At 43.2% G+C, this 26,439-nt stretch overlaps 1 protein-coding gene across 2 annotated transcripts in view; it reads right to left on the reverse strand.

The window, feature by feature from the left end:
- Positions 1-26,439, reverse strand: part of mylk3 (myosin light chain kinase 3) — a 47,831-nt gene that overhangs the window by 17,468 nt on the left and 3,924 nt on the right. Inside the window, exons 1-5 of one of the 2 annotated variants that reach the window (XM_083757890.1) lie at positions 17,831-18,525; positions 7,658-7,754; positions 5,878-6,319; positions 2,838-3,268; positions 1,092-1,197 (exon numbers count right to left, since the gene is read on the reverse strand). In XM_083757890.1, coding sequence (XP_083614016.1) covers positions 1,092-1,197; positions 2,838-3,268; positions 5,878-6,319; positions 7,658-7,754; positions 17,831-18,409 — 1,655 coding nt within the window. In that variant the 5' untranslated portion in view covers positions 18,410-18,525. Of the gene's footprint in view, positions 1-1,091; positions 1,198-2,837; positions 3,269-5,877; positions 6,320-7,657; positions 7,755-17,830; positions 18,526-26,439 lie in introns of those variants that run through there. The other variant, XM_083757891.1, reaches the window with a different exon arrangement.

Below are 26,439 nucleotides of genomic sequence, written 5' to 3' on the forward strand. Positions count from 1 at the left end.
CACACCTGCATTGATGATATGTTGTAATACAAATATATATATTTTTTTTAAAGGTGTGTGTGTGCGTGCATGTGTGCCTGAATATGACCTGTGGAGACAGCCGTGACTTTTCCTGAAACATGAATATCAGCATTGCCTTGTCCTGATGATGCATAACGGCGCTGTAGTATGATCATATCGTCGACTTTCAATTACCAAGAAACACAAGTATCAACATGGAGATGAGAGGTTGCTTTTTGCATGGTGGCTATATGAGCTGTGCTGAGCCTTTCTGCTCCGTCTTACTAAAACCTCGTCTTTGGGGACAGGAACATTGTGACTGTACCATAAAGCCACGGCTCCCAAAGTGGGGTCCGTGAAATAATTCTGATTATTATTATTTTTTGTCAGTGAATTATGTGGTATGTGTGATATGTGACACATACCATAATTCACTGACAGAAAAATAATAATCACAGTAATCCTTAGGGTTAGGGTTAGGGTGTCTGTGACGCGACATACCAAAGCCTACACGGGTTGTGCAGTCGACGCGTTGTGATTGGCCAGTCGCTGTGATTGACAGCCTAAACCTAACCCTAACCCTAACCTTAACCTCAATAAAACTATACCTAAACCTAACCCTAACCTTAACCTTAAGAAAACTATACCTAAACCTAAACCTAACCCTAACCTTAACCTCAAGAAAACTATACCTAAACCTAACCCTAACCTCAAGAAAACTATACCTAAACCTAACCCTAACCCTAACCCTAACCTTAACCTCAGTAAACTTAACTTGCCCGGGGGCGTGGTTATAAACACAATTAACCCGTGTAGGAATTAGTATGTAGCTGACCAGCTGATGGTCGTTGACGCTTAATTGATGCATCAAGGAAGGCAATTATGTTTCTGCACCGTCAAATAGGTCTAACATCTATTCCAAGATAGCATCTTAAATAAATGTTGTGAAAATGTGTTGTACGTTTGATTAGAAGCTTAATGTAGTACAAATAGTTCCAATGACATCTAAATGTAAGGTTGTAAATATCTGTGTTGCGAGGATGAGGGGGTGGCCAAAGACCCCTGTGATAAAGCACTGTGGACTCACTCACCCTCCCAGCACCTCGTTGGGCTTCACGGTGTAGTAGGAACCCATGGGGACCTGCTTGGCGCTCACGATGCGGTGCTCAAACGGTGCCGGGGCCGCCCGACAGTCATCTGGACACAGAGTGGACACAATGGGGTTGATATAGTACTGCAGGTCAGTGCTTTTCAACCCTTTTCATATCAAGGACCATTATTTATTCGGCATTTGAGCCACGGACCACCATTTGATGACATTTATAGCCTCTCAGACCCAATACTAAAGAATGTTTTGTTGTTGTTGATCAAAATAACAACTCTTCTACAACACTCTGTAGCAATGATTTGCAGTGGCACTGGTGCTCACAATTATATTTTTAGATTGCACAGATTAAAACGGTCACAATTTCGAGCCCTGCGTTGCCTGGCTCTGTATCGAAAATGGTCAAATAGCTATTTGATTAAGGAATATTATATGCCTTTTCCTATTCTTTCTGTATATCAGCAAAGTGTAGATTTATTGAGGGAAGTGAAGATTCTCAGATTTTTTTTAAACTCTGCTTATCAACTAACCGGATAATCAATTAATGCATTCATCGATAATTCCCATCCCTAACTTGACACAATTCCATGCTTTTAGCAAATGTCGATAAAAATAACAATTATTATACATTCTCTAATTGTGTAGACGTCTTATAAATTAATTAATGCAGATGTTTAACAATAATGTAACTCTTGAGAGCGTGAAATGAAACCAAATGGACCCGCACAGGTCAATTTGATTTCATTTCACGCTCTCAACAGTTAAAGATCTATAACAAATTAATAATAATAAGGAAGGGTCAATTTGGTCACCATCATTTACCGGAACCACTGAGCAACTGAGCAACTGCATCGTTGGTCTGCATGTTGCATTTGTGACATCCACCGTTCACTATAGGGTCGTTTGACCCTCTTGGTAATTTAAATTTAGTATTTTTGAAAAACTAGAGTGGTGCTCATGTTTTGATGTCAGAACAGGCCATATACATATATGGAGATATATATAGGGGTGATCAGGTCCAGAGCGTGGGCAGAGGCCTTTTGTGCTGTATGTGTCTCTCTGTGTCCCTTCCTACAGTATATATGGAGTTCTGTGTCAGGCATGCCCAAAAATGGAGTGTTGTGATGTCAGAACAGGCCAGCTCCATATATGGAGCCTGCAGGGCAGGGGCCCTGTCCAGAGGCCTTTCTGGGGCGGGTCTGGACAACCGTGGGTCCGACCGACTCGACACCGGGACTGCACTCCCTGTGGGGGTGTGGAACGTGTGTGTCGAATTTGAAGTCGGTGGGGCAAACAGACAGACAGGCCGACAGACCGACAGACAGACAGACCGACAGACAGACAGACAGACAGACAGACAGACAGACAGACAGACAGACAGACAGACAGACAGACAGACAGACAGACAGACAGACAGACAGACAGACAGACAGACAGACAGACAGACAGACAGACAGACAGACAGACAGACAGACAGACAGACAGACAGACAGACAGACAGACAGACAGACAGACAGACAGACAGACAGACAGACAGACAGACAGACAGACAGACAGACAGACAGACAGACAGACAGAGATCTACTGTAAGATAGATCTCTGTCCCCTGGGCCCCTGGGTCACCGAAGTCTAACATCACTGCCCCTGTAGCCCCCTGGCTCAGACTTGTCAGACTCTGTGTGTTCTATTTGTGGTGGGCCTTTAGCTCAAAATCCAGTGCATCTACTCTTACCTACGACAGGAAGCGGAGTTTCTGGGGCTGGATCCACACTCCGTCTCCTCGCTGTGGAAACCAGCACTGGCGTTACCGGCTTCAACGGATCCCCGTCTCCGACTAAAGACGGCCGAGATGACCTGGAGTTCTCTGGCACCGTCGCGTTCGGCGCAACGTCCCGCTTTTCCACCGAAACACGCTCCTTGTTCTCCGTCGCCGTCGGGTCCTCCTCGGAGCCCGCGGCGGGCCTACGGTCGTTCCGATCAGAATCCGTTTTTGTCGCCTGCTGGGTAGAGATGTCCTCGGCGACGCCAATGAAAACAGCGTCTTTGTCCTGTCCGGTCTCCGGCGTGCCTGCGGTGGGTTCCGGTTCGGGGGCCTCTCTCTCCGTGACGACCTCCTCCGTGAGCTCTGTGAGGTCCTGTCGCATGGTGGCTGCTTCTGGGGTTCTATAGGAAGCAGTATATATACAGTACAGTGATCGTCAAGATGAGGTTTCCGGCGTGTTGCAGGCAGCGCAGTCATGCAGCGCAGTCATGCAGTGCAGTCATGCAGCGCAGTCATGCAGTATAGGCCACATTCATTAAAAGGTTATATCTCACCACGTTATTCAAAACAAAATAAAGACTAATGAATAATGGGGAGAGATTGCTGCTACCACTTTAACCACCTAAACCCCCATCATCCGTATTCTGGGGAAAGCCTTTGCAGAAAATAGCTGATCTAGGCTAGTTTCCGCAAAGATATTTAATGTAGAGCCAAAACAGACAAGACACTACACTAGTGTAGAACTCTGAGGGGCTCCGCTGGTTTATGTGGTTAAACTGGGGGACAGTGCACACAATACAAATTGATATTCCTCACGTGAGTTAGCCTTAAATTGTACAAAAGGTTTTGTCTTCACTGAACAAAGAGGCAAAGTGACATGGACATTGAGCATAGAGTCTTTTGATACTACATGCAGGTATACATTCCTGGGATAATTATAGATTTTTGTGAAAACATAATGAACTTTAAAGGGGTGCATGAACGAGGGACTGTTTTTGTGTACACGAGTGAGTGAGAGACAGAGACAGACAGACAGACAGACAGACAGATAGAGCTGTGGCCAAACTGTTGACCTGCTGGATGAGTTCTTCCCATTCTTGTCAGGTTTCTCAAACAGACGTAGTCTGGCCGGTCGCAGTGGTTGTTTGGACATAAACTTTCCCTCTGGCTTCCTATAGAGCAGCAGCAGCAGGGGTTAGTGGCGTATTATTAGAAAAGCAACAACCAACTCGGCACAACAAGTATTGTGTTCATGGGGTGCGCATACTGTATAGCTCATAAACAGACAAAACCAGCAGCACTCAACTCAGGCAAATGTCTTTATTAGGTCTGGTTTTGCAATGTTATATTTATTATCTTTGAAAACACTGAGGATGGCAACACGTCAGATCATCTAGATAGACCGCTGCTGCGTGTGTATTTTGAAAATAAATAAGTTCATAAGAGACTACTCAAGAGAGTCCTTTTTCTACATGTATCTTCAAGAATCTGCACGCAGCTGTTGAGACTACTCCTCAAGACTCCTCCCTGAGTAGACTGCGCCTTCTCCTTCCCCTTCTAATCCTCATTTATTATCATAGACTTTGAGCAGCGAATTACTTTAATGCCTTTTCCACCGGAGAGACGCATAGAGCCTCCCTCCTACTCCTCCCGCTCAACATTCTCAGCTGAAGGCGCCACACCCAGCCTGTAGGAGTGCAGTACGTGCAAGTCGTGCAGTGCCACTCCCAGCCTATAGGGAGTACCCCGCCCGGCTTCCCTCCCCCTCGAACACGACCCTTTGTGTTTGTATATTATGCTTGGACCAAACTGGATGCACTGCAGTGGATACAAACTCCTACACTCTGGCGTTGGTGCATGGACAGGTACTTCATACGACGTGCACAGCACGCGCGCACCCTTTGCTTTGCAATGTGGATGGATGACAATGATAGTTTGACGCTTGTAAAAGTAAGATGACAAGCAGTCACTGAATGGTTCAGAAAGCAATGGCCGAGCTCCTAGTAGTATTTATCTTGATGTCATGTCAGTGCTGGCTGAAAGCACACATGGCGAACATGCAGTATTTCAGATGCTGTCGCGTTTATGCGAGGGTGAAGGAATTAAACAGGCCGAGCTGGTGACAACTGATTGTCAGCAGCAGCATCTGTCGCTGTCCAGCTAATCTCTCTGTCGGACTGCTTGGTCTCTACCTACACGGTGCCAGTGGAAGATTCATAGAAAAAAAATCTGATGCTCAGTTTATTTCATACTAGACACATATTAACCCATTGACACCAGGAAAGCATCAGTGCGGCTGCACATGTCATAATAGATGAAAACAGTAGGTTAATGATCACAAAGAGCAAAGACTTCGGACCGAATCCTCGAGGCAGCCGGTAGCGTCACTACTACTAATAGGTCTGTCACAATTAATGTATGATCGTCTAATCGCAACTATTTGACACAATCGCAATTATTTTTGTATAATCGTCAAAAAAGCAGAGATAGAAGATTGACAAGCTTACACCGTGCCGTATGCTTGTAAAACAACCATTTCTGCTATCTTCCACTGAAATTATTAAATATTTCTATAACTTTCTATAGCATTTGGTTGCCGAAACGTTGGTCCGTTTTGCTTCGTGACTACGAGCTGTGCGAACCTCTCTCCTTTTTTCAAGTCATACCTGACCTGCGCAATCTTGAATTACGATTACACCTAACAATAATAATGCCACTACTGAAAACTGAAATAACATTTTGTTATTCTTATGTTCCCATGTCCAATGTCAAAAAAGCCAATTAAAACCTTAATTGCAGTTAATTGTATGACAATTAATCATCAACTTAAATGTTGTAATCGTGACTGCCCTAAGCATCACTGTACACCTAACTGATGCTGTGTGTGTCGCATCATGACAGTGTCTAAAATTGCAGACTCACGACACTTTGTATCCATGACGCGTTGTAAGCTTGCAGGTGGACTATTTTAGGTATACTGTACGCAACGCAAAGTATTACTCAGGCTTACCTCTCCAGCGCGGGGAACGTGGACTGAGAGCCACCTTTCTGAACACCAGATGCAGACGACAGAGGCTCCGGTGCAAAGACCTGGACCTTGCTGGGCTCTCTGCTCTTCAAGGTGACCTCTTTGGGCTTGCGAGAGACCTTGACAGAGCCGTCCCTGGTCAGCGGGAGGAGGGCTGCGGGGGGCATGGAGGAGCTCTCCGCTGGGGATGGGAGAGGTTCTGAGGTGGCCGCTTTAGGAGGAGGAGGAGGCGGTGGAGTTGGCAGAGATGTTGGAGGTGAAGGGGGTGTTGCCAGAGATATTGGCGGTGGAGAAGTTGGCCGAGATGTTGCTGGTGGTGGTGGAGAAGTTGTCCGAGATGCCGGAGATGTAGTTTGTGGTGCGGGTGTCGGCGGTGATGTTTCTTGATCTGGTGGTTTTGCATCGTGAGGTGTCTGTTTGGTGTCTGTGGATAGAAGAACCAACCAGTGGTGGAAAAAGTACTGAAATGTTTTTACTTTACAGTATCAATACTGCAATATAGAAATACTCCCCGGATTCAAAATGTACTTGAGTAAAAGCACAAAAGGATTGGCATCAAAATGTACTTAAAGTACCATAAGTACTATACTGTACACAGAAGGTCCCATTTCAAGTTTTTAAAATCTATAAATCTTTTGAAAATAGCAGATCTACACGCTCTTGTAGATCGGCTATTTTCAAATGGCCACAATGATCTGTACACAGGGCTGAAGTGTGTGACCACTTGTGTCTACGCAGCTGCTAAACAAAAATAACAGTGCCAAAACTTTTCAGATTGCTATGCTATTAATAACTTCACACATTCAAGCCATAACGTTTTACAATCATATCATCATTATTTGAATTGTCTCAATTGGTTATTCATGTGCAAATTCAACATCTGTGGGATGTTGGGGGGTAAAAAAAGGGGGGTAGTGCGATCAACATAAACTGGGCCCACTTCAACCCTCTGTGGTTCCCATTGTCTCCAATTTAGGAGTTAAAATGGATAATGCTTTTAAACTTGATACACAAATAGAAATGCTGTGGTTAGATCTAGTTTGTATCATTTGAGGCTTTTATCACAAATCAGTTTTATCTTTTAACACTGTAAGACCCGGATTAATTTCTAGAGCGAGTGATACACACTTTTATTACAACTTATTGTAATGACCTCTACGCCGGCATCACCCAAGCCTCCCTCAGCCAAAAAAGCACACTGAGAAAAGCCTTTTAAAACCGGGCCCCTTTTGTTTATTTCTTATATAGGTTTTCATGTAAAAAGGTGGTACCTATTTATTTTATTTTTGACTGTCCTTTGTAAACAGTCCTATAAACAGGTAAAGGGTCAAAAAATGGCTCTCCCTCATGCTAAACTTAAAGTGACTTCTAAATGTTGCATTCACACGGGCAGATGCAAAGATACAGTCTACCATTCATTTTCAATGGAAGCCAGCGACATGAAGACGCAAAGATACATTCGACGTTTGTAGCTGCTGCAAAAGCTACAACAGCTACAACAACGTTGAGCTCGTTTCAACTTCAGCTACACATTATGCTGTGTAACTTTGCATCTTTGTATACTGTACCTTTTGCATCTGCCAGTGTGACGATTTTCCAGGAGCAAACACTGAACAATGATACAAAGTCTTTAATGTAATCTGTGTCATGTACAACATGTACACAGTCAAATTGGATATATTTATATCAAATTAATGATTGTTTTAAGACGGATAGTGTGAACAAACATACCCATAAGTCTGTAATAATCGTGTCTCTTTACCTTTTACAAGTTCTAACTTCTGGTGCTCCACCTGTGTCTCCTGACACAGCGTGACGTGGGAACTCACAACACTCTGATCTTCTGGAGGATCTCTTTTCTAAGGAGAAAAACAGCACAATTCACACCCAGTCAGCTCTCGACTCATACACATCATGTTTGTGTTTCTGTAACTTTATTTTAAACTCATACTGTGTGACAATAATATTATTAGCAGTCTTTTTGGAAACACCGCTAATGCTGGAGATATTTTGGAAAGCAACAACGGCCCCAGAGCCCAAGGGCCACCGGCGCACCATTGCTCCAATCTGCACCAAACACTGTTCAGGGGACTGGAATGAGAATAGCCACACACACACACACACACACACACACACACACACACACACACACACACACACACACACACACACACACACACACACACACACACACACACACACACACACACACACACACACACACACACACACACACACACACACACACACACACACACACACACACACACACACACACACACACACACAAAAGGTCAAGTACAAGCCCTATAAGTATAAGCCCTGGATGGAGTCCACACAAGAATGCTACGCATGGCACTAGGTGTCACATGGACAGACAGCATCAGAAATGTGGAACTCTATGGGGACCTATAGACCGATTCCGTACCGGTTTCATGGTCGCAGCCTACGTATTTCCTGCGGGGGTAAAACCCTCACCAGGCGCACCTCTTCCACTACAGTGAACGGCAGAGTGACTGATGTTAGTTTGCCTCAAACTTTACTCCTTTACCTGCTTTTTTACTAACACTAACATTACAAAGATGCCCAGAACATCGAGATGAACCTGTGTAGTTTATGGCTGCTCCAACAGTAGTGGCAACATAACAAATAAAATAAAACGGAATGTCTAATATCCACCGCGATGGCTGAGACCAGAGCCATTGAGTAATGGTTGAGACAAAGCAGTGAAGAATCCTGCAAGATACATAATTTCAGTCTTACCCAATACCCAATCTTTCTGTTTTATGAACACAAGGCTGCTGTATTTTATACCTCATACTAAGCATTTAAAGTATGAGGTATAAAGTACAGCAGCCTTGTGTTAATAAAACAGAAATATTTGGTATTGGGTAAGACTGGCGTTATGTATCTTTCACTGCTTTGTCTCAACCATTGCTCAATGGCTCTGGTCTCCGCCACCGCAGTGGATATTAGACATTCCGTTTTTATTTTATTTTTATGTTGCCACTACTGTTGGAGCAGCCATAAACTACACAGGTTCATCTCGATGTTCTGGGCAACCTTTTAATGTTAGTGTTAGTAAAAAAGCAGGTAAAGGAGTAAAGTTTGAGGCAAACTAACATCAGTCACTCTGCCGTTCACTGTAGTGGAAGAGTGCGCCTGGTGAGGGTTTTACCCCCGCAGCTACGTCGAGTCCGCCTACAGGAAATACGTAGGCTGCGACCATGAGACCCGCTACGGAATCGGTCTAAACCACGGGTCACGGACAGAGTCAGAGAGAGAAGGATGAGTTCTGGCACTGCGTGCAGGCACCCAGAACTTGAGGCAAGTAAATTGACTCTATGGGAGCCAACCACAGGGCAAAGCCAAGAGGGGAAAGAAGCGTACCACCTAATGTAGACGTGCTGCGGCGCGACAGCTTGGCTAACAACACTGCAGAGCTCAAGAACCTGATGTTGGATATGAAGTTGAAATGCTGAATCTGCCTTGAGAGATTATCAGGACCCAAATGTACAGTACAACAAAATGCCTCATGAAATAACATTGAACATAAAAATACTTGTGACAAAAAACATGCAGTAATCCTGGTCACTAAACTGCCTCCCCCTGGCCAGCCGGGGCGCCTGATGGGAAAGGAACTGGTTGGAATAACGTGTTCCTTCCATGCACTACGTCCAACCGGGGAAACTCCCCCCTGTCAGGTGTAAAGGAGCAACTTGGACACTCAGGCATGAAGGAAGCATGAGTTCAAGTCCGTTGCTCTCCCCTTGTCCCCCATATATACAGTATATGGGGACTAGGTTGGTGGAGGGTGTGTAGTGCCCAGGATCACATTAGATGATTGACACAGGGGTGAAAAATGGGTTACAAAATCGTGGGATAAAAAATATATTAAAAAAGAAATAACATTGAACTAAAGACAAACATTAAACCTGTGTACCCCTCAAAAATAGTGAAAATAGCAGATCACCAAGCTCACAACGCATCAGGAAATGGTGTGAGCTTGTAGGCTATCTTCTTCTTTGGTATATATTTTTTAAAGCAAGTACTCCAGTACAAATTTGACTGTTATTCGAGTATCTGTACTTTGACTGAAATACTGGGGGGTTGAGAATGTTACCCACCTCTACTGGGCTGGCTACCAAACATGACTCCACAGGACTGCGACCTCTGACACATAAGGTGAGGACACAGTAAGAAAGAACAATGGCCAGGGCTGCCAACACTCCTGGATCCTGCAGGATCCTGCATTGTCATTTCTCCTGCCGCTACTTCCCCTGGATTTGGTATCAAACTCCCAAAATTCACCAGAACACAAGAACTGGGGAGGACCCCCAGACCCCCCGCTTGGGAGATCTCGGCAGTGCACACAGAGATGTTCACTTAAATAATGAAGGGTTATGATTAAAGTCGGTAGGTATGTAGGCCTACTTTTTGCGTTTTAATGGCTGAAACTGTACTCATTATAGAAATAAAGGTAATGGGTCGCACACACCAAGACTGCGTTTTAGTTTTTATTCTTGCATGATGGATCAATGACAGACGTGTCGGCTATCCAGCCTTTTGAACGGGCAACGCACCATAAGTCAGAGCGCGGTGGTCACAAGAAAAGTTAGATCTATTGAAACTATACCCATCATTTTCCAATGTTAGTAAAACAAAGCCTGATAAAAGTATCAAATTCACAAAATTCACCAGAACACAGGAAATTACATCTACTCCACAACAGTCTTTTTTTCTTTCTTTTTTCCTTCAATAAGCGTTAAATAATCATTGCTAGTGTCTTTCTAGGACTCACAAAATGAATATTTCTGGTCAGAATACTAATTTAATCCAATCAGGAGAGAGAACTTGTTCGGGATCCAGTGTAAAAAAAAAAAAAATTGGAATCTATGAACAAAACAAAATGAACAAATCGAAACTGTAATAATATAAAATCGCAGATGATAAAAATGATCTTCCTTAATGTCAACGAAGTTCACAATCTGAATCACAACACCAGAGGGAGTTCAACAAACCATGTGCAACCCAGATTTGGCTCAAACAAGGTGTTCGAGACAAATTTCGCTCCCATGCCAGTAAATGCGGGACACCCTACCAACAGCCATTAAGAAATGTGAATCCCTAGACTCTTTCAAAACAGCTCTCAAAGAGCACCATGGGTGTAGACTCTCCGCCCATGTGTTCTTGTGGTGCTGTAGGCGCTTGTATTACAAGTAGTGAAGAGTTACTGTGCCAACACTGTTGATAGATAATTTCTATCTGTTTATATTTTATGCTTGATTAATCATTTTCCTTTGACCTTTTGACCCTTTTGGCCCTGTGTAGTGACTTTGCGCTGCTAGTGTGTATCACTCACTGTCTCTGTCTTGAGCCTACATGAATTTGACCTCGCATGGCATCTTATCAGCCAGGTGCCATGGCAACCGGGCCATACCCCCCTTCCCTGACAAATTTATCCTTTGAGGCCTAGATAGACTTCTGTGTTTTGTATTTTTCCATTCCAGTACTTTTCCATACTTTGAGTACGATACTCCTCGGTCGTGCCACGTCGGCTTTGTACCATTCTCCATTTTGTATTGTAGAGTATAAATACTGTCTGCCATTTTGGAGGCAGTAGAGAGAAACCTGCAACCATTCTACTAGACCCCCCCTACGGGGGTCTAGGCTCTGTATTTGATTATTATTGCTGTGTTTGTGTATCCATGTTCTATTTCTCTCTGAAACGATAATATAAAACGACTAAAAACCTCCTTCTGCTATGGACGTCTCTCTGTGGGGTAAAATAAGGTAATGTTTTGTTATGGAGTAATCCTTCCTGTTCATATTAGCTATGTGCTTAAAGTATTTTGGTAAAAGCTAAAGTTAAGTATAAGTATTGTTATGGGATTACTCCTAAAAGTAAAGTATTATTGTGAGCCTTCCGGAGCATTTTGGTTCTGTTCCGGAGCAGCTCGCAGCTTCATTTTGCTCTCGGCTAACGAGAGCTATTATCTTTATTATTAATAGTTTACAGGGGCTTACAGTCCCCCCTGTCATTTTATCTCCTGATGGGATAAAATACTTATCAAATTGGTCCTCTTCGAGTCTCCTTTGAAGTGCGTAAGTCTAATTTATTTAATTAGCTGTTACCGAAAAGGCAAAAAAGAATCAGATAAGGAAAAAAAAATTCCTTCTTCCTTTTTTTCCCCGAGAGCTCCGCTGAGTTATCTTCAGAGGGGTTTGTTTTTTGGTCGTTATTTATCGCTTCAGGAACATTGGATTATCCTTTTGGGACACAGACCAGCTATGGGGTTCGTGAATGCCTTCACGAACTGGACCCGTGGACCACGCGTGTCCATAAGTCTGCACCATAAATCTGAATCCTGCTTGCCTCTCCTACACATTCAGTTAAGTAAATCAATGCTTGATTTCTTTCTCTGTCCTACTGTTTTGATTTATCTGTTTTATCTCCAGTTGTTTTTGTCTCCCATTTCACCCCCGTTAGTTAGTTAGTGTGTGTGCGTGCGTGCTTCCTTTGGAATGTATGCGTACGTGTGCCTCTGTGTGTATGTGCGTGCTGGGTTTTCTGCGTGCATGTCTCTGTTTGTGGCGCTTACGAGGTTTCCATTGTGAACGCCTGTCAAATTAGTTCATTTTTTGTAATAGTTATTATCTGGCATTTTCCCTTGCCATACATCGTATCATAATAATCTACTTTTCTGGTGAATCTTCACCAATTTCCAGTGCACATAGCGAGTCATCGTAATGTTTTAACCTGATCGGAATCAGTGTCTTGAAACATAACATGTCAAGCCGGTGTGCACATAGTTCGGTAATGTTCTCTCTGCGTTCAGTGTCTTGCCATGTGGTAACCTGTTCTTCTTATGAAACATAACATGTGTAGTTTAGGATTCAACGGTCTGTCTGTATTCCATGTGCGATGTTGCCCTGTAGTGGCCCACATGTCAATCTATCTGTATCTGTTGAAAATCTGAAATACGCATACTTTTTCTCTCTAACTAGATCTGTCTGTTTGATACGATGTTATTTTTGTTTCATGACATTCACCAGTTCGTTCTTTGTTTGTTTTTTCTGTTATTTACAGATAAAAGGACTGCTGCAGGTGGGAGTCGGTCGGTGGACAGGCCGAGAATTTCAAAGCCCACAAATGCGATGGAGTCTGAAAAGTGTTTGTGGTGGATTGTGGACTTCGAAATTCCATTCTTGTATACAAGGTTTGACCCGCAGACCCGACTCCCCAGAGCAGATCCTCTAAATTCACTGGTTAGGCCCAACCCCAGAACAGTCTAACTAGTTGCCCATAGATTTCCCATTGGGAACAAATTTATTAAAATTTTTGTTTTCATGTTGATGTAAGTTTATGTTGTTTTCCTTTCCTGTTTGCTGATTTACGCTTTCCAAGCTACGTTTAATCACCTCCAATTGTATTACTTTATTGTTGATTTCATTTGATTTAAATAAAAAGGTTTTAGTCATTTCATATTTCCCCTAAATTGTCAATATAGGAACATTTCCTTCTCCATTTTATTATTTTGGTTTTTATCATCATGAGTTCGATTTGGACTAGGCATTAATCTCCCCAGAATCACTTGATTCTATATCTGACCTGTATATGGTACTTAAGGGACTCCCAAAGACATTGTTGCGACATCGCGCTGGAGCGCATGCAGAATACCCCGTTTCCCCTCTCCAAGTCTGTTTGCAGAGATCGAGTATCTGTGAACCGGTCATTAGGGGGGGGGAGGGGCGAAGAATCGGCTCCGACAAACGAGCCAAAAGAACTCTCGCAGATTCAGTTCTGACAACGAACTGATGGCGAACCAGAAGAACTGAAAAATGAACATTCATGTGGTCAAATGACCATCTCGCCGGCCAGGTTGGCTGCAACGGTTTGCTGGGTTTGGTTGCCAGGCCCCGAAGATATCTTCATCACCATCATCATCATCAAGAGAGAAAAGCCATTCTCTCTCGTTCCCACAGTACCATCTAATTAAGGATTTTATGCCTAGTAAAGTTGAAATCATTGTGTTTTTTATTTTTCATTGTTCCAGTAAAGTTTCCCCTGAGGTTTTGATTTTGTCAAAGGTCATATGATCATTCGCGCATAAAATGCGATGGGTTTGATAGATAATTTCTATCTGTTTATATTTTATGCTTGATTAATCATTTTCCTTTGACCTTTTGACCCTTTTGGCCCTGTGTAGTGACTTTGCGCTGCTAGTGTGTATCACTCACTGTCTCTGTCTTGAGCCTACATGAATTTGACCTCGCATGGCATCTTATCAGCCAGGTGCCATGGCAACCGGGCCATACCCCCCTTCCCTGACAAATTTATCCTTTGAGGCCTAGATAGACTTCTGTGTTTTGTATTTTTCCATTCCAGTACTTTTCCATACTTTGAGTACGATACTCCTCGGTCGTGCCACGTCGGCTTTGTACCATTCTCCATTTTGTATTGTAGAGTATAAATACTGTCTGCCATTTTGGAGGCAGTAGAGAGAAACCTGCAACCATTCTACTAGACCCCCCCTACGGGGGTCTAGGCTCTGTATTTGATTATTATTGCTGTGTTTGTGTATCCATGTTCTATTTCTCTCTGAAACGATAATATAAAACGACTAAAAACCTCCTTCTGCTATGGACGTCTCTCTGTGGGGTAAAATAAGGTAATGTTTTGTTATGGAGTAATCCTTCCTGTTCATATTAGCTATGTGCTTAAAGTATTTTGGTAAAAGCTAAAGTTAAGTATAAGTATTGTTATGGGATTACTCCTAAAAGTAAAGTATTATTGTGAGCCTTCCGGAGCATTTTGGTTCTGTTCCGGAGCAGCTCGCAGCTTCATTTTGCTCTCGGCTAACGAGAGCTATTATCTTTATTATTAATAGTTTACAGGGGCTTACAGTCCCCCCTGTCATTTTATCTCCTGATGGGATAAAATACTTATCAACTGTGATGAGAGAGAGCCCTTTGTCTAAGACACATTTCTTCCTCGGGAGACAAATAATAATAAAGAACCTTGAACCTTGAGTTCATGTGACGTGTGATCCTTCCTCGATATGCAACAGCAGTGTACGCACACGTGACGTATATGTCCTGGCCAATCAGAATTCCGTATTGCCCTATAGGTGCTATAGGTCAAATCTAGGTCTTCCTGCCTGTGCCATTTCTTAAGCCATTTCGCAATAGGAGCGCCACAGCCAGATGCTATGGCTATTTGCAGGTCCCCGCCGTGGAAAGGTTTGGTAACCCCTGGTATATGTTGTGTGTTGTTATTGGGTGTTGTTGTGGTAATAAACAGCTCCGTTGTGTACAGACCTATGGTCAGTGCACTGGGCTGCTGTACCATTCTGTGTGTTGAGCTCTGTTCTGTCAATGTAGTGACATGTAGGCTATTTCTGGACAGCACTTCCTTCGGTCACTGCTAGTTGTTTTTAAAGTGCTTTATTTAATATTTAAAATGTTCCAATATTAATGGTGAAGAAAACAATGACATTTGATTCTTCATCAACATTCCACCGTGTCTAATCTGTCTATACTGTTGTAACTTGCGCTTCTGTGGGCAAACACCACACATTGTTTCCAGGCAGCTGGCTAAACAGGCACATAGTAACCCAGGTCAGCTGGACGTAATTCAAATGACTGTTGCTTAACATGAGAGCACCTTCAAATCACACTTGTTCATTATGCTCATAGAGGGAAGGGGGGGGGGGTCATATCGACCATATATGGTGTTGGCATCGGGGAGGCAATTAAGTTAGGAATCTGAAATCAAGATTGGTTCGTTACATTTTTTAGGCCTACAGTTTAATGTTTGTTTTTAGTTCAATGTTTGTTTTAAAAACGCCATTGACAATGAAGAGAAAATGTATGCCATGTTGTCCCTAACACAAACATTAACTGCCATTAACAATAAAGAGAATTTAATGTTTGTTTTGACACCGTTTGTTTTACATAACCATTACATCAAGTTAGACTTTAATATATTAGCGCTCCTCACTTCACATGGGTGTGATTTTTTTATTTAGTGATGCACGCACGCACGCATAACCCATGGTACTGTATTATGACGGCTGAATAAGAACAGCGACTTTGAAATTGCTCCCTATTATGCAGTATTTAGGCATGTAAAATACACCATAATTAATACACCAAATAATGGATCTATCCCCTCCTCTGATAACACCCAAAGAAAATAGTTGGCCTACTTTAGGTTTGTTTTACAAACTAAATAATAATAATAAGATGAACACAACAGAAAAAGATTACAGTATATTTGTGCCACTACCCACGCCGCCAGCCACAGAGAATAGCTTTTTGTACTATAGAAATAATACAAGCTGTTCCTTCCAGTGTAAGGAGGTACCTAACATTCTAGATGGGAACAAACTACTCCAATAGCAGCATGCTGCATGAAGCATTCACAGAACAACGTCTGTGTGAGATTAGAGCTGGCACCATCATGACATCAGTTGATGATTCATTGTCATAAAAATACTTGTGACAATTATTGTGTTTTTGGTGTTAAAACATTGAAAGAAATAACTGAAGATGAATTATTTTTGTTTGCCTTTAAGGCTTTGTAAAGGGGTGTCTTTGAAAAACAAAGAAAAGGACCTGCAGTCCCGCACACTGTTGGACACTTGCCAAAAATGTTGCTCTTTATTAAATGTTGCCCTTTATTGATTTAATAAAGAGCAAGATTTTTGGCAAGTTTCCGACAGTGTGCGGGTCCTTTTCTTTGCGGGTCCTTTTCTTTGTTTTTCAAAGATACCCTTTTAATATAATGCACTTTTGTCCTACGCACCTGTCACCAAACTGTTGAGGTGTGCAAGCCTTTTTCTATAAGGCTCTGTAAACTAAAATGACACAGGGCAGATATGACAAAGCGTAGGTCATGTACTTAATAATGTTATACTTATATATAAGTATTAATAATATATTAATATAAGTATATATTAGTATTCTTCTTTTACTTTTATGCTATTTTAGCTATTTTGGAAAATGTACGACCATTTTATACATGGTTAATGCCAAGTTGAAAGGGGTTAAAGTGTAGACGACGACATGGAAATAATGACAAAAATATGACACAACAACTATGCAATTAGATCAAATAATTGTGATCACGCAATTATAGTTGTGACAGGCTGAGTGTTGCATTGGTCACTGCACGCAGTACCACGCCGCCCCCGCCAAGATCAGCATGCATTCATTAAAAACAATCCTTAATTCCTCACATCAACAAAGTTTTCTTCCCATTGCAGTCAGAACTGCAGCATCACTCCCAATCTTCCACCGCAGTCTGAAAACCCACCTTTTCAGACTCCATCATGGCCCGTAGCACTTACCCTACCCCCTTAGATAGCACTTTTTGTAGACTGTAGTCATAGCACTTATAGTACATATGTAAAGCATAGTATAGTATATATGTATAGTTTATATGTATAGTTTCATTATATAGATATTCCACTGTTACGTTCTTATCTTACGCATGTTTCATGATAACGACCTTTTATGTATACAATGTATTGCCATGCTTTTTGTTCTTGCTTAATGTAAGCTCTGGCGTCTGCTAAATGCCTAAATTGTTGTAAATTGTTGTAAATTGTTTACAAAGGCTGCGACAGCTGAGTGTCATTAACATACTGTAGGAATGAGCCTAGATGCATATCAATGGCCCATTGTGTGACCTGCAGTGTATGGTAAGCAACGTGCATGTGACATCTTTAAAATAGCATTCCACCAAAGTGGATACAATGAGCAATGCAACACTGGACAGGCTTAAATGTGCAATATGAAGCCATGGCAAGGAACCTGGAACCCTAGCGTGAACTTCATTTCAGTTTCACTGCAGGACAAGTCAACCTGGGAGGAACCATTTATGATAGAAACACAAGATGGCTTTATGGAAGGTCTGCGGTTGACTGACCTGTTCCTGAGGAGCGCTGCTGCTCTTCCAGGGCCCCACGCCGTTCAGGATAAACTCCACCACCTTGGAGCTGCGGAACACTTGGGCCACGTAGCCCAGCACGTTGCCCAGGACAGACACAGAGCCCTCCAGCCCCTCCAGCTTTTCTCGCTGCCTCGTCCCTTCCTGCTGAAGGCCCTTCATCAGAACCGCGGTCTCCCCGCACATGGCTCTGACCTCCGAGACCCAGGACGGCTCCTGGGTCCGGGGCGCCTCGTCCCTGACGACCGGGAGCTCTCCTCTCTCCCTCTCTGGACTCTTCCGGACGTGGGTTCCGTCCGTCTGCAGGGAGGCGATGCCCTGGCACACTTCGTCGAGCTTGAGGAGCAACGCGGCCTGCCCAGAGGCCATCTGCTCCACCTTGCCCTCCAGCTGGAGCAGTTTGATCTCCATGCGTCCCAGCGTGGCCAGGAGGCCCGTGTTCGCGGCGGTGGCCTTCTTCGCGGCCCCGGCGGGGGCCACCGCTCCGTTGTCCGTTGTCCGTTGTACACCCTCATACATCCGGGCGATGCAGTTGGCCAAAGTGGCCGGCTTGCTCATGACTGCGTCAGGGTCGAGGAGGAGGTGGCGGTGCGAGCCAAGCCAGGAGATCAACAACCTCACCGCAGCTCTCTGTGTCGGTCATTAGCTAATAGCTTGAAGCCCTCCAAGGTGTCAGGGGGTTGTTCTGTCTGCCTGCTTCAGTCAGTCCATGTACTAAACAACAGCTCCACCCTCTCCCTCCCTCTCCCTCTGTGTCTCTCTCTCACAGTATATGCTTGTTGTCTGTATGTGAGGCACTGTACTCTTGCACACCTCCTCACTATCTTATCTCTCTACTTGTCTCTGTACCCCTTCCCCCACCACTTTTTTTATGTCCGCAAGCCAAACGTCCCTGGCCAAGATTCCAATGGGGGTTCACTGGTTTGACATCAACCATAACATCTAAATCCACCTCCAAAGATTTTACGGTTTGCTGGTGGACATGCCAGGAATGACCTTTGCACCCGAGGAGGACTGCACAACCGGCATTGCCGAGAGAGAACAACGTTTGGAACTTTGGAAGAAAAAATAGCGATCATAGTTTCAAACTATCACTGGCCATTCTTCGGCAGGTCTGCCTAATTTGGTTTATGCCATTGCCTATAGGTGTTAACGATAAAACGGTTTTCCACAACATCAGTATCGGCAGTTATGCAGCCGATTCGTAACCTTCGTAAACACATAAAGAAATAACAGATCTACAAGCTCACAATGCATCACAGTGCCTATAAACTGTATCCAATCATGTCACCAACACTATTTTTAGCACTTGGCTTAGAGTATTTATACTGCATATCTAACAGAGTATTTATACTGCATATCTAACAATGCCTAAATGTTTGTTCTGCGATATTGAGCATCATGAGCATATCCGATTATCCGTGGTCACAATCAGAACACAAATAACACTAGACGCCTAAAAACTTTGTATTTGTGTATTTTTATATCAAAAGTCCCTATCGATAAATCTTAATTATTTTCCTGTCAAATAAAAACACATGGCATGATTATATCAGCAGGCAATAACCAATTTCAACCAACAATATGATGAAGAGCATTACTTTAAAGCTAAACATTTGACGTGAGAAAACAGGCAATACAGGCAATTTGATTCAGTGCCTTGTTGCAGTGCGCGACACAGAGTTTAGATCACAGATCTGAGATCCCATAGCTTGAGGGGAGTTGTCGGCTAGAACGTGTTGCGCAGACTGATTATAACCCTAACCCCATAACCAGTGGCGTGCACAGACATTTAGAGGGGCAGGTGCTCAAGTGAAAAAGAGGGCACCTTGTGCAGCGCGTGGAAACGGCTGGTTGCCTTAACCCATTTTGGGGCGGGAACCCATTTTGGTGTTAGCATTATGGTATGCTTTAGCTATTGAAAAATAACAGATCTTCAAGCTCATAGCGCGCCACCGAGTGGCGCGCTACGAGCTTGTAGGTCTGCTATTTTCTTTTTATCGAAGAACCACTGACAAAGAAACATAGCTTTAGATTGTGGGGGCCTAAATAATATAGTAGAAGCGTTTTTATCAAGAATTGATCCACAAACAAATTAAGAAAAAAAAGAGCACATTGCCAAAAGGGCAGGGGGTGCTCTAGCACCCCCTAGTGTCTATCTGTGCACGCCACTGCTCATAACCTTTTCCCTGGTGCCACCCATAGTACAACATTTCCACTTGCACACAAGATATTTCAAATCCTATAACGGGACGGATGTTGAAACTCGGAGCAGCACGGCCTCTACGACGCTCTAGCTGAGACTTTATACTCTGAAAGTCTTGTTCTAGTGCAGTGGGTTTTCAACCAGTGGTCCATCAGAATAATTGTTATTTTTTATCAATGCCTGTTGTCGCTCCTAATGGTACCACATCAATACAGCAGCATGGAATCCTATCCAACTACAACAAAATGCTCTTTGGTCTGCGAGGCTAAATCTCATCAAATGGTCGTCCGTGGCTCAAATGCCGAATAAATAATGGAGCTTGAGATGAAATAGGTTGAAAACCCCTGTTCTATTGTACTGTATGTGCACACAGGGCTGCTCAACGTACCGTGCAGCCAGAGTGTGTGTGACGAATGGGTGAGTTGACACTGGCACAGCTAGGGCGTCCTTTAAAAATAAACCAGCAATGTTGAACACTCCAAGTGGACAACTGGAATCTACATGTACGTAGCTGCTTGACCCCGTCACCTTCTAGAACATATTGTTTATTGGGTAACCGGAGAACTTACATGACAGGAGTCATGGACTGCTCCCGGGTTTCCCCATTTTACATATTATAGAACCCATTTATTGCATACTGTCATTTAAAATATAGGATATTTTACACACACACGCGCACTCACGCACACACACACACACACACACACACACACACACACACACACACACACACACACACACACACACACACACACACACACACACACACACACACACACACACACACACACACACACACACACACACACACACACACACACACACACACACACACACACACACACACACACACACACACACACACCCTAACCCCTGCCCACTTTGACAGGCTGGAATGGCTTAGGGTTGACGACAGAGTACAACATCATGCAATGGGTCTGGTCCACCAAGATAGTGAAGATACCCATGTACCTGTCTAAATGCTTCCTTAATGTCAACGAAGTCCACACCCACAACACTATAGAGGGAGGGCAGAATCCAATCGTACCGGTAACACTATAGGGAGTTCAACAAACCATGTACAACCCAGATTCGGCACAAACAAAGGAATAAATTCATTCCGCTCCTATGCCACCAAAACATGGAACGCCCTACCAACAGTCCTTAAGACATGTGAATCCCTTGACTCCTTCAAAACCGCTCTCAAAGGGCACCTACGGACAGCTGCAATTCAAAACTAAAAGCTGAATCACCCCCCCACCCCTTTTCCCCTCACTGTATAATTGTATATGTTTTTTCCCCTTTTACCTCCATTTATGATGATTTCCTGTTTTTGGTTATATCAAAGTGTATATTTGTATACATCTCTACATCTCTAAAGGGTGGACCAAAGGGTGTAATGCAGTTAATTTTTGTATTGAGTTGTGCTTGAAATTCTCCAATCTGTTAATAAATACTTCAATCAATCAATCAATCAATCAACATGTAAGCCGCTATAGGGTTTTATTTCTATCTATATTTAGTCCTGGTCTGGTGTTTGAGAGATAGCCAGGTTCTACACAATCTACTGGATATGACGCATTATGCAACATTGCCCTGACGTTGATGTGTGTGTGTGTGTGTGTGTGTGTGTGTGTGTGTGTGTGTGTGTGTGTGTGTGTGTGTGTGTGTGTGTGTGTGTGTGTGTGGGAAGGGGGGGGGCTTGGGGGTGTGTGTTTATTAGGAGAGACACACAACTCTATTTACCAACATCTAACAATAGAAGTTGGCAGTGTGGTGGACAGATGCTCCACCCCAGAACTTGAGTCCAAGTATACTGGTAAGTAGGCTATAAGTGAATGTTGCTCAGTGAAATTTGTACATGGATTCTGGAGTGAACTTGCTTTTACTATAGTCAAGAGCACATTCATTTAAAAAAAAGTACAGTATATTTGTTCCTTTTAATAGCAAATAGCAATGCATCGCTGTTTTGAAATTTAGAGTGGGAGGGGAGACCTTTTAGAAATGTTTAAAAAATTGTAAAAATAGCATATCTACAAGCTCACGTGGCCATGCCAATACGGAGGCCACATTGACGCTCAAAATAGAATCGGCCAATCTGTTTTCTCTGCTGAGGTGATGGGTAATGTGGTTTCCATAGCTGTAGTTCTCTGAGGTGTCATGGGTAATGTGGTTTCCATAGCTGTAGTTCTCTGAGGTGTCATGGGTAATGTGGTTTCCATAGCTGTAGTTCTCTAGGTGTGATGGGTAATGTGGTTTCCATAGCTGTAGTTCTCTGAGGTGTCATGGGTAATGTGGTTTCCATGGCTGTAGTTCTCTAGGTGTGATGGGTAATGTGGTTTCCATAGCTGTAGTTCTCTGAGGTGTCATGGGTAATGTGGTTTCCATAGCTGTAGTTCTCTAGGTGTGATGGGTAATGTGGTTTCCATAACAAGACAACAAGATATGCATTCACATTTTGTCTGACTTGGAGGAAACTTTAAGTTTGATTGGTTAGTATTTTAAGTAGCCTATTTATTATAAGCCTATATAACATATATGCATTATATATATACACACCTAATATTGTCTGTGTCGGGTGGAAACCGCATTTGTCCAAAATTGTTACTTTTCATGATGCAAATTCGAAATCAGCAAAAAGTGTGAGATCGACAAGTTCGAAAGACATAGATGTTTATACGCTATGATGCTGTAAGATGATAAAGTAGCACGGTATTTTAATGAAAAAAAAAACACAAAAGTTAAGAGGTTTCTGCCCCACAGCAATGATATACCAACATAAATGTAGACTTAGATCTCGGCACTAACAACAGCAGGTATTTGTCTGGGGTTAACTTGGTGCTATTTGACCCCAGAGGAGGGAATTCACCTCTTTGACAGCAGCTATTGTGACATAGGTGGCATCTGCGAGAGTGCTAAAACAGTAGCCTCATCATCTGCAGTAATCTGCAGCCATACAGGAAGAGCCCATATATCACAGGGGCCTGTCAACAGCTGCAGGGGCCTCTCAGGGGCCACAACTCTTAAACTGCTAGGCTTGCTGCACAAGCCTAGACTGTTTCCCCGTAGTATAAACATGGAAAATCATTGCGAGTGTGTGTGCGCCATGCATTCTATGCATGCGTGCAGCATTTCACTTTAACACACTTCTGGGGTCATTTTAACGTCAACACAAAATCATAACTTGCTTTCAGAATTGTACAAATGTATTGTGTAACTCTCACATTGACATTGTATTGTGTGATCTGTTTGTGCATGTGTTGTTTTTTTGTATCCTGATGACTGCTTCACAAAACAAATTTCCACAAGGACAAGGATCTAAATGATCTATTTATCCACAGTATCCACTGTCTACCAGTATGTTCTCAATGTGATATATTAGTACAACTGAAATGTACACACACACATGCTAAAAAACCTAACTTTGATCTTGCACTGTGACCTCGACCTTCGGCTAATATGAAAAGTTTAAAAGGAAATGTATGGCACAAATCATAACCTATAGCATACCCTGATGTCATCTGCCTAGTTTGATCCTAATAGACCATATATTCACATGGCGGCCATCTTGCTAAATTAATGAAATGCCACCCCGTTGTCACCCTTCTTCTTCAATGTAAAACGTCAACATGTGAATATGCTCTACTCTATGGGATTAAAACTGCCCTAGTTCTCGCTCTGACAGACAAACAAGCTGTGTGTTTATAGACAGACATGCATATATGCCTATGTATATACATAGTATTAATGTCTTGTATGGATGTCATAGACGGGCCTCCAAGTATAGTTAGTGCCTATTTCGCCTGTGCAAGTTGTTCAACAGGCACCAATATAAGTACTGTAGGCCTGATTATAGACACTCACACAGTGTCATACACGTCATAGACTAAGTTGCCACCAAGTACTCCGACAACCGATATGGATAATCAGACGAGCTGATTATCAGCTTGTGAATTTGTGGGCATAGTAAAGTATGGCTGTGTTTTTACAGCCTCATTCTTACAGAATAGCAATAGATAGGCTACAATGAAGGGGGACTTCATAGTTGGTTGTGCACCATTGTCATGCACCGGAAATAAAATATCTCAGAGCTCACAACATGTCATGCTGTGACACATTGTGAGTGGGGACACCCTACAGACACGCTATGCATTAGGTCGTTTCTCAGAGATGAGAAAAAGCTGTGAACGGGGCTAAGAAAGATCCTATAGACCGATTCACAGAGGGTTTCCTGGGTGCGGCCATTACTGATGTGTACCATTAAGCGCAACAGCACTGATTAGCTACACCTGGCCTACGGAGCACCTGCTCCATGGATTACACCTCAGTAATGGCCGCCCAGGGCACCCCTCTGTGAATCGGTCTATAGGGTAGGACCATGAATCTCAAAATCTCAATGTATCCTCCCCCCCAAACCGGCTTTCTGTGTTAAAGGAAAAACAACGCCCTCTGCATGATGCTCAAAGTTTGGTCTGAGGGCCTCAAGGGGTCCTTAAGGAAGTTCAAGGCAGTCCACAGAAAAATATGGAACATTTTACCACTTTAATCCCATTTTATTTAAAAATAGTCAATCTACAAGCTCACAATCCCATTACTGCCCATTTTGAGCTTGTAGATCGGCTATTTCCGAAACATTTTGATAAATCTTCAAAACATTTCCCTAGCAGAAGAAAATTGCATATGGGGGTCTGTAGAATGCATGTCAATTTGGGGGTCCTTGACATGAAAATGTTTGAGAACCACTGGTTTAGAGTTTACAACCCAACCCAAACAAACGCTAACCTGACTCTGCCAGATGGGGGCGGTATTGGATAACCATGTTCCCCAAAACAGCATCCATCTGAGATCGCTCAGGGGATTGAGCTAACACCGAACCGCTCCGGTTCGAACCAATCAGCGTGAGCTAAGGGCGGGATATGTGCGAAACCGGATGTGACGCTATATAGACACGTCAATATGATTGGTTGTGTTTGCACACCCACACGGTGATAGACAGACGGTCCCATCCAATCATCTACCAAGTATCTTGAAAAAAAGGAACAGCCCCGTCATCGAATTGGCTCCCGAGATCCCAGATCCCAATAAGCTGTGAAACAAACTTGTGTAGCAAGCTTCTTGGATCTGGCAGCGTCAGGTTAAACAAACGCACCATACCCACCACATAACCCCCACCCCACCCCCAGCAAATTTACATTGATGTCTAGTGGTGAAAGTTGACTATTGTGAGATAAATAATAAAATACATTCATGAATATTGAAAATATTGAAATATTGAAAATATGAACATTTCTGTTCACTTCAGTACCTCCACAGTACTATTGATTTTTAATTGTAATGTTTGGAGTCATGGTGTTCCACCATATAGAATTTAGTTTAGGTGTTCTTGACTTCACTCAACTTTATTCCTGTGATTTATGTGTGCTGCAATCACACACAGGTGTGACTGCAGGCAAGGCCATGAGCCAAATTCCAATACCGCAACTTTCACACTCGCTCACTCCCCTCACTCCCCTCCACTCGCTCCTTAGCTCCGCCCCCAGCAAGGAGGAGAGGATTCGATGCGAGGACAGAGTGGTGGAGTGGATTTGCCTCTAGAATCTACGCTGTCATTTCAAAGCGACGGCACATTCCGTGATCACTTCCGTGTATCAATTCAATTCAATTCAAAGGGCTTTATTGGCATGGAAAACATACGTTTACATTGCCAAAGCAAAAGTGGTGGAACAATACAGTGTCACACAGATGGATCACTAGAACTCCGAACCCAGAGCCGTACAGTCTACAGAATAGACAATTCATAATTTTGTGCATGTAACCGAAGTCAATGTGTATGGTAACATTATATGATTGTGAAGGGAATTCCTGACCTGCCCGCGTTCCTTTTTGCTCGTATAAATCACCCCCCTCCTCCAACGGTCTTTGCAAATAACGGACACTATTACTACTACTAACAGGAATTGTCTCTCTGACTTACATATTCAGTTCAAACTTCAGTCCACATATAAATAAATACATTTTTTTCACGAGAGAAATTAATAGCTTTTGAGGTGTGCACAATATAGCCTATATTTGTATAGGTAGGCTAGGCATACTTTCATTATGCTTATATCACACAATGCAAAGAAGCCAGTGGCTTGTTGTGGACCTTTCACTTTCACATAATAGGCTACTTTATCATTCTGAAGCTCTATTAATTCAGCGAAAATGTGTCTCTTCAACAAACAGCAAAGCTTTTTTAGTTGAATGTGTCTGCGTGTGTGCTTGCATGTGTGCGTTGGGCGCCCGGCAGCGCTAGTGGATGGGGGGTGGGTGGGTGCATAGTATCGGGTTTCAAGCAGTGTTTTCTGTGCCACATGTGGAGGAGGCGGACTTATGTCACTGG

This window comes from Protomyctophum parallelum, assembly GCF_964188405.1.
Source record: "Protomyctophum parallelum genome assembly, chromosome: 2".
NCBI classification, from domain to species: domain Eukaryota; kingdom Metazoa; phylum Chordata; class Actinopteri; order Myctophiformes; family Myctophidae; genus Protomyctophum; species Protomyctophum parallelum.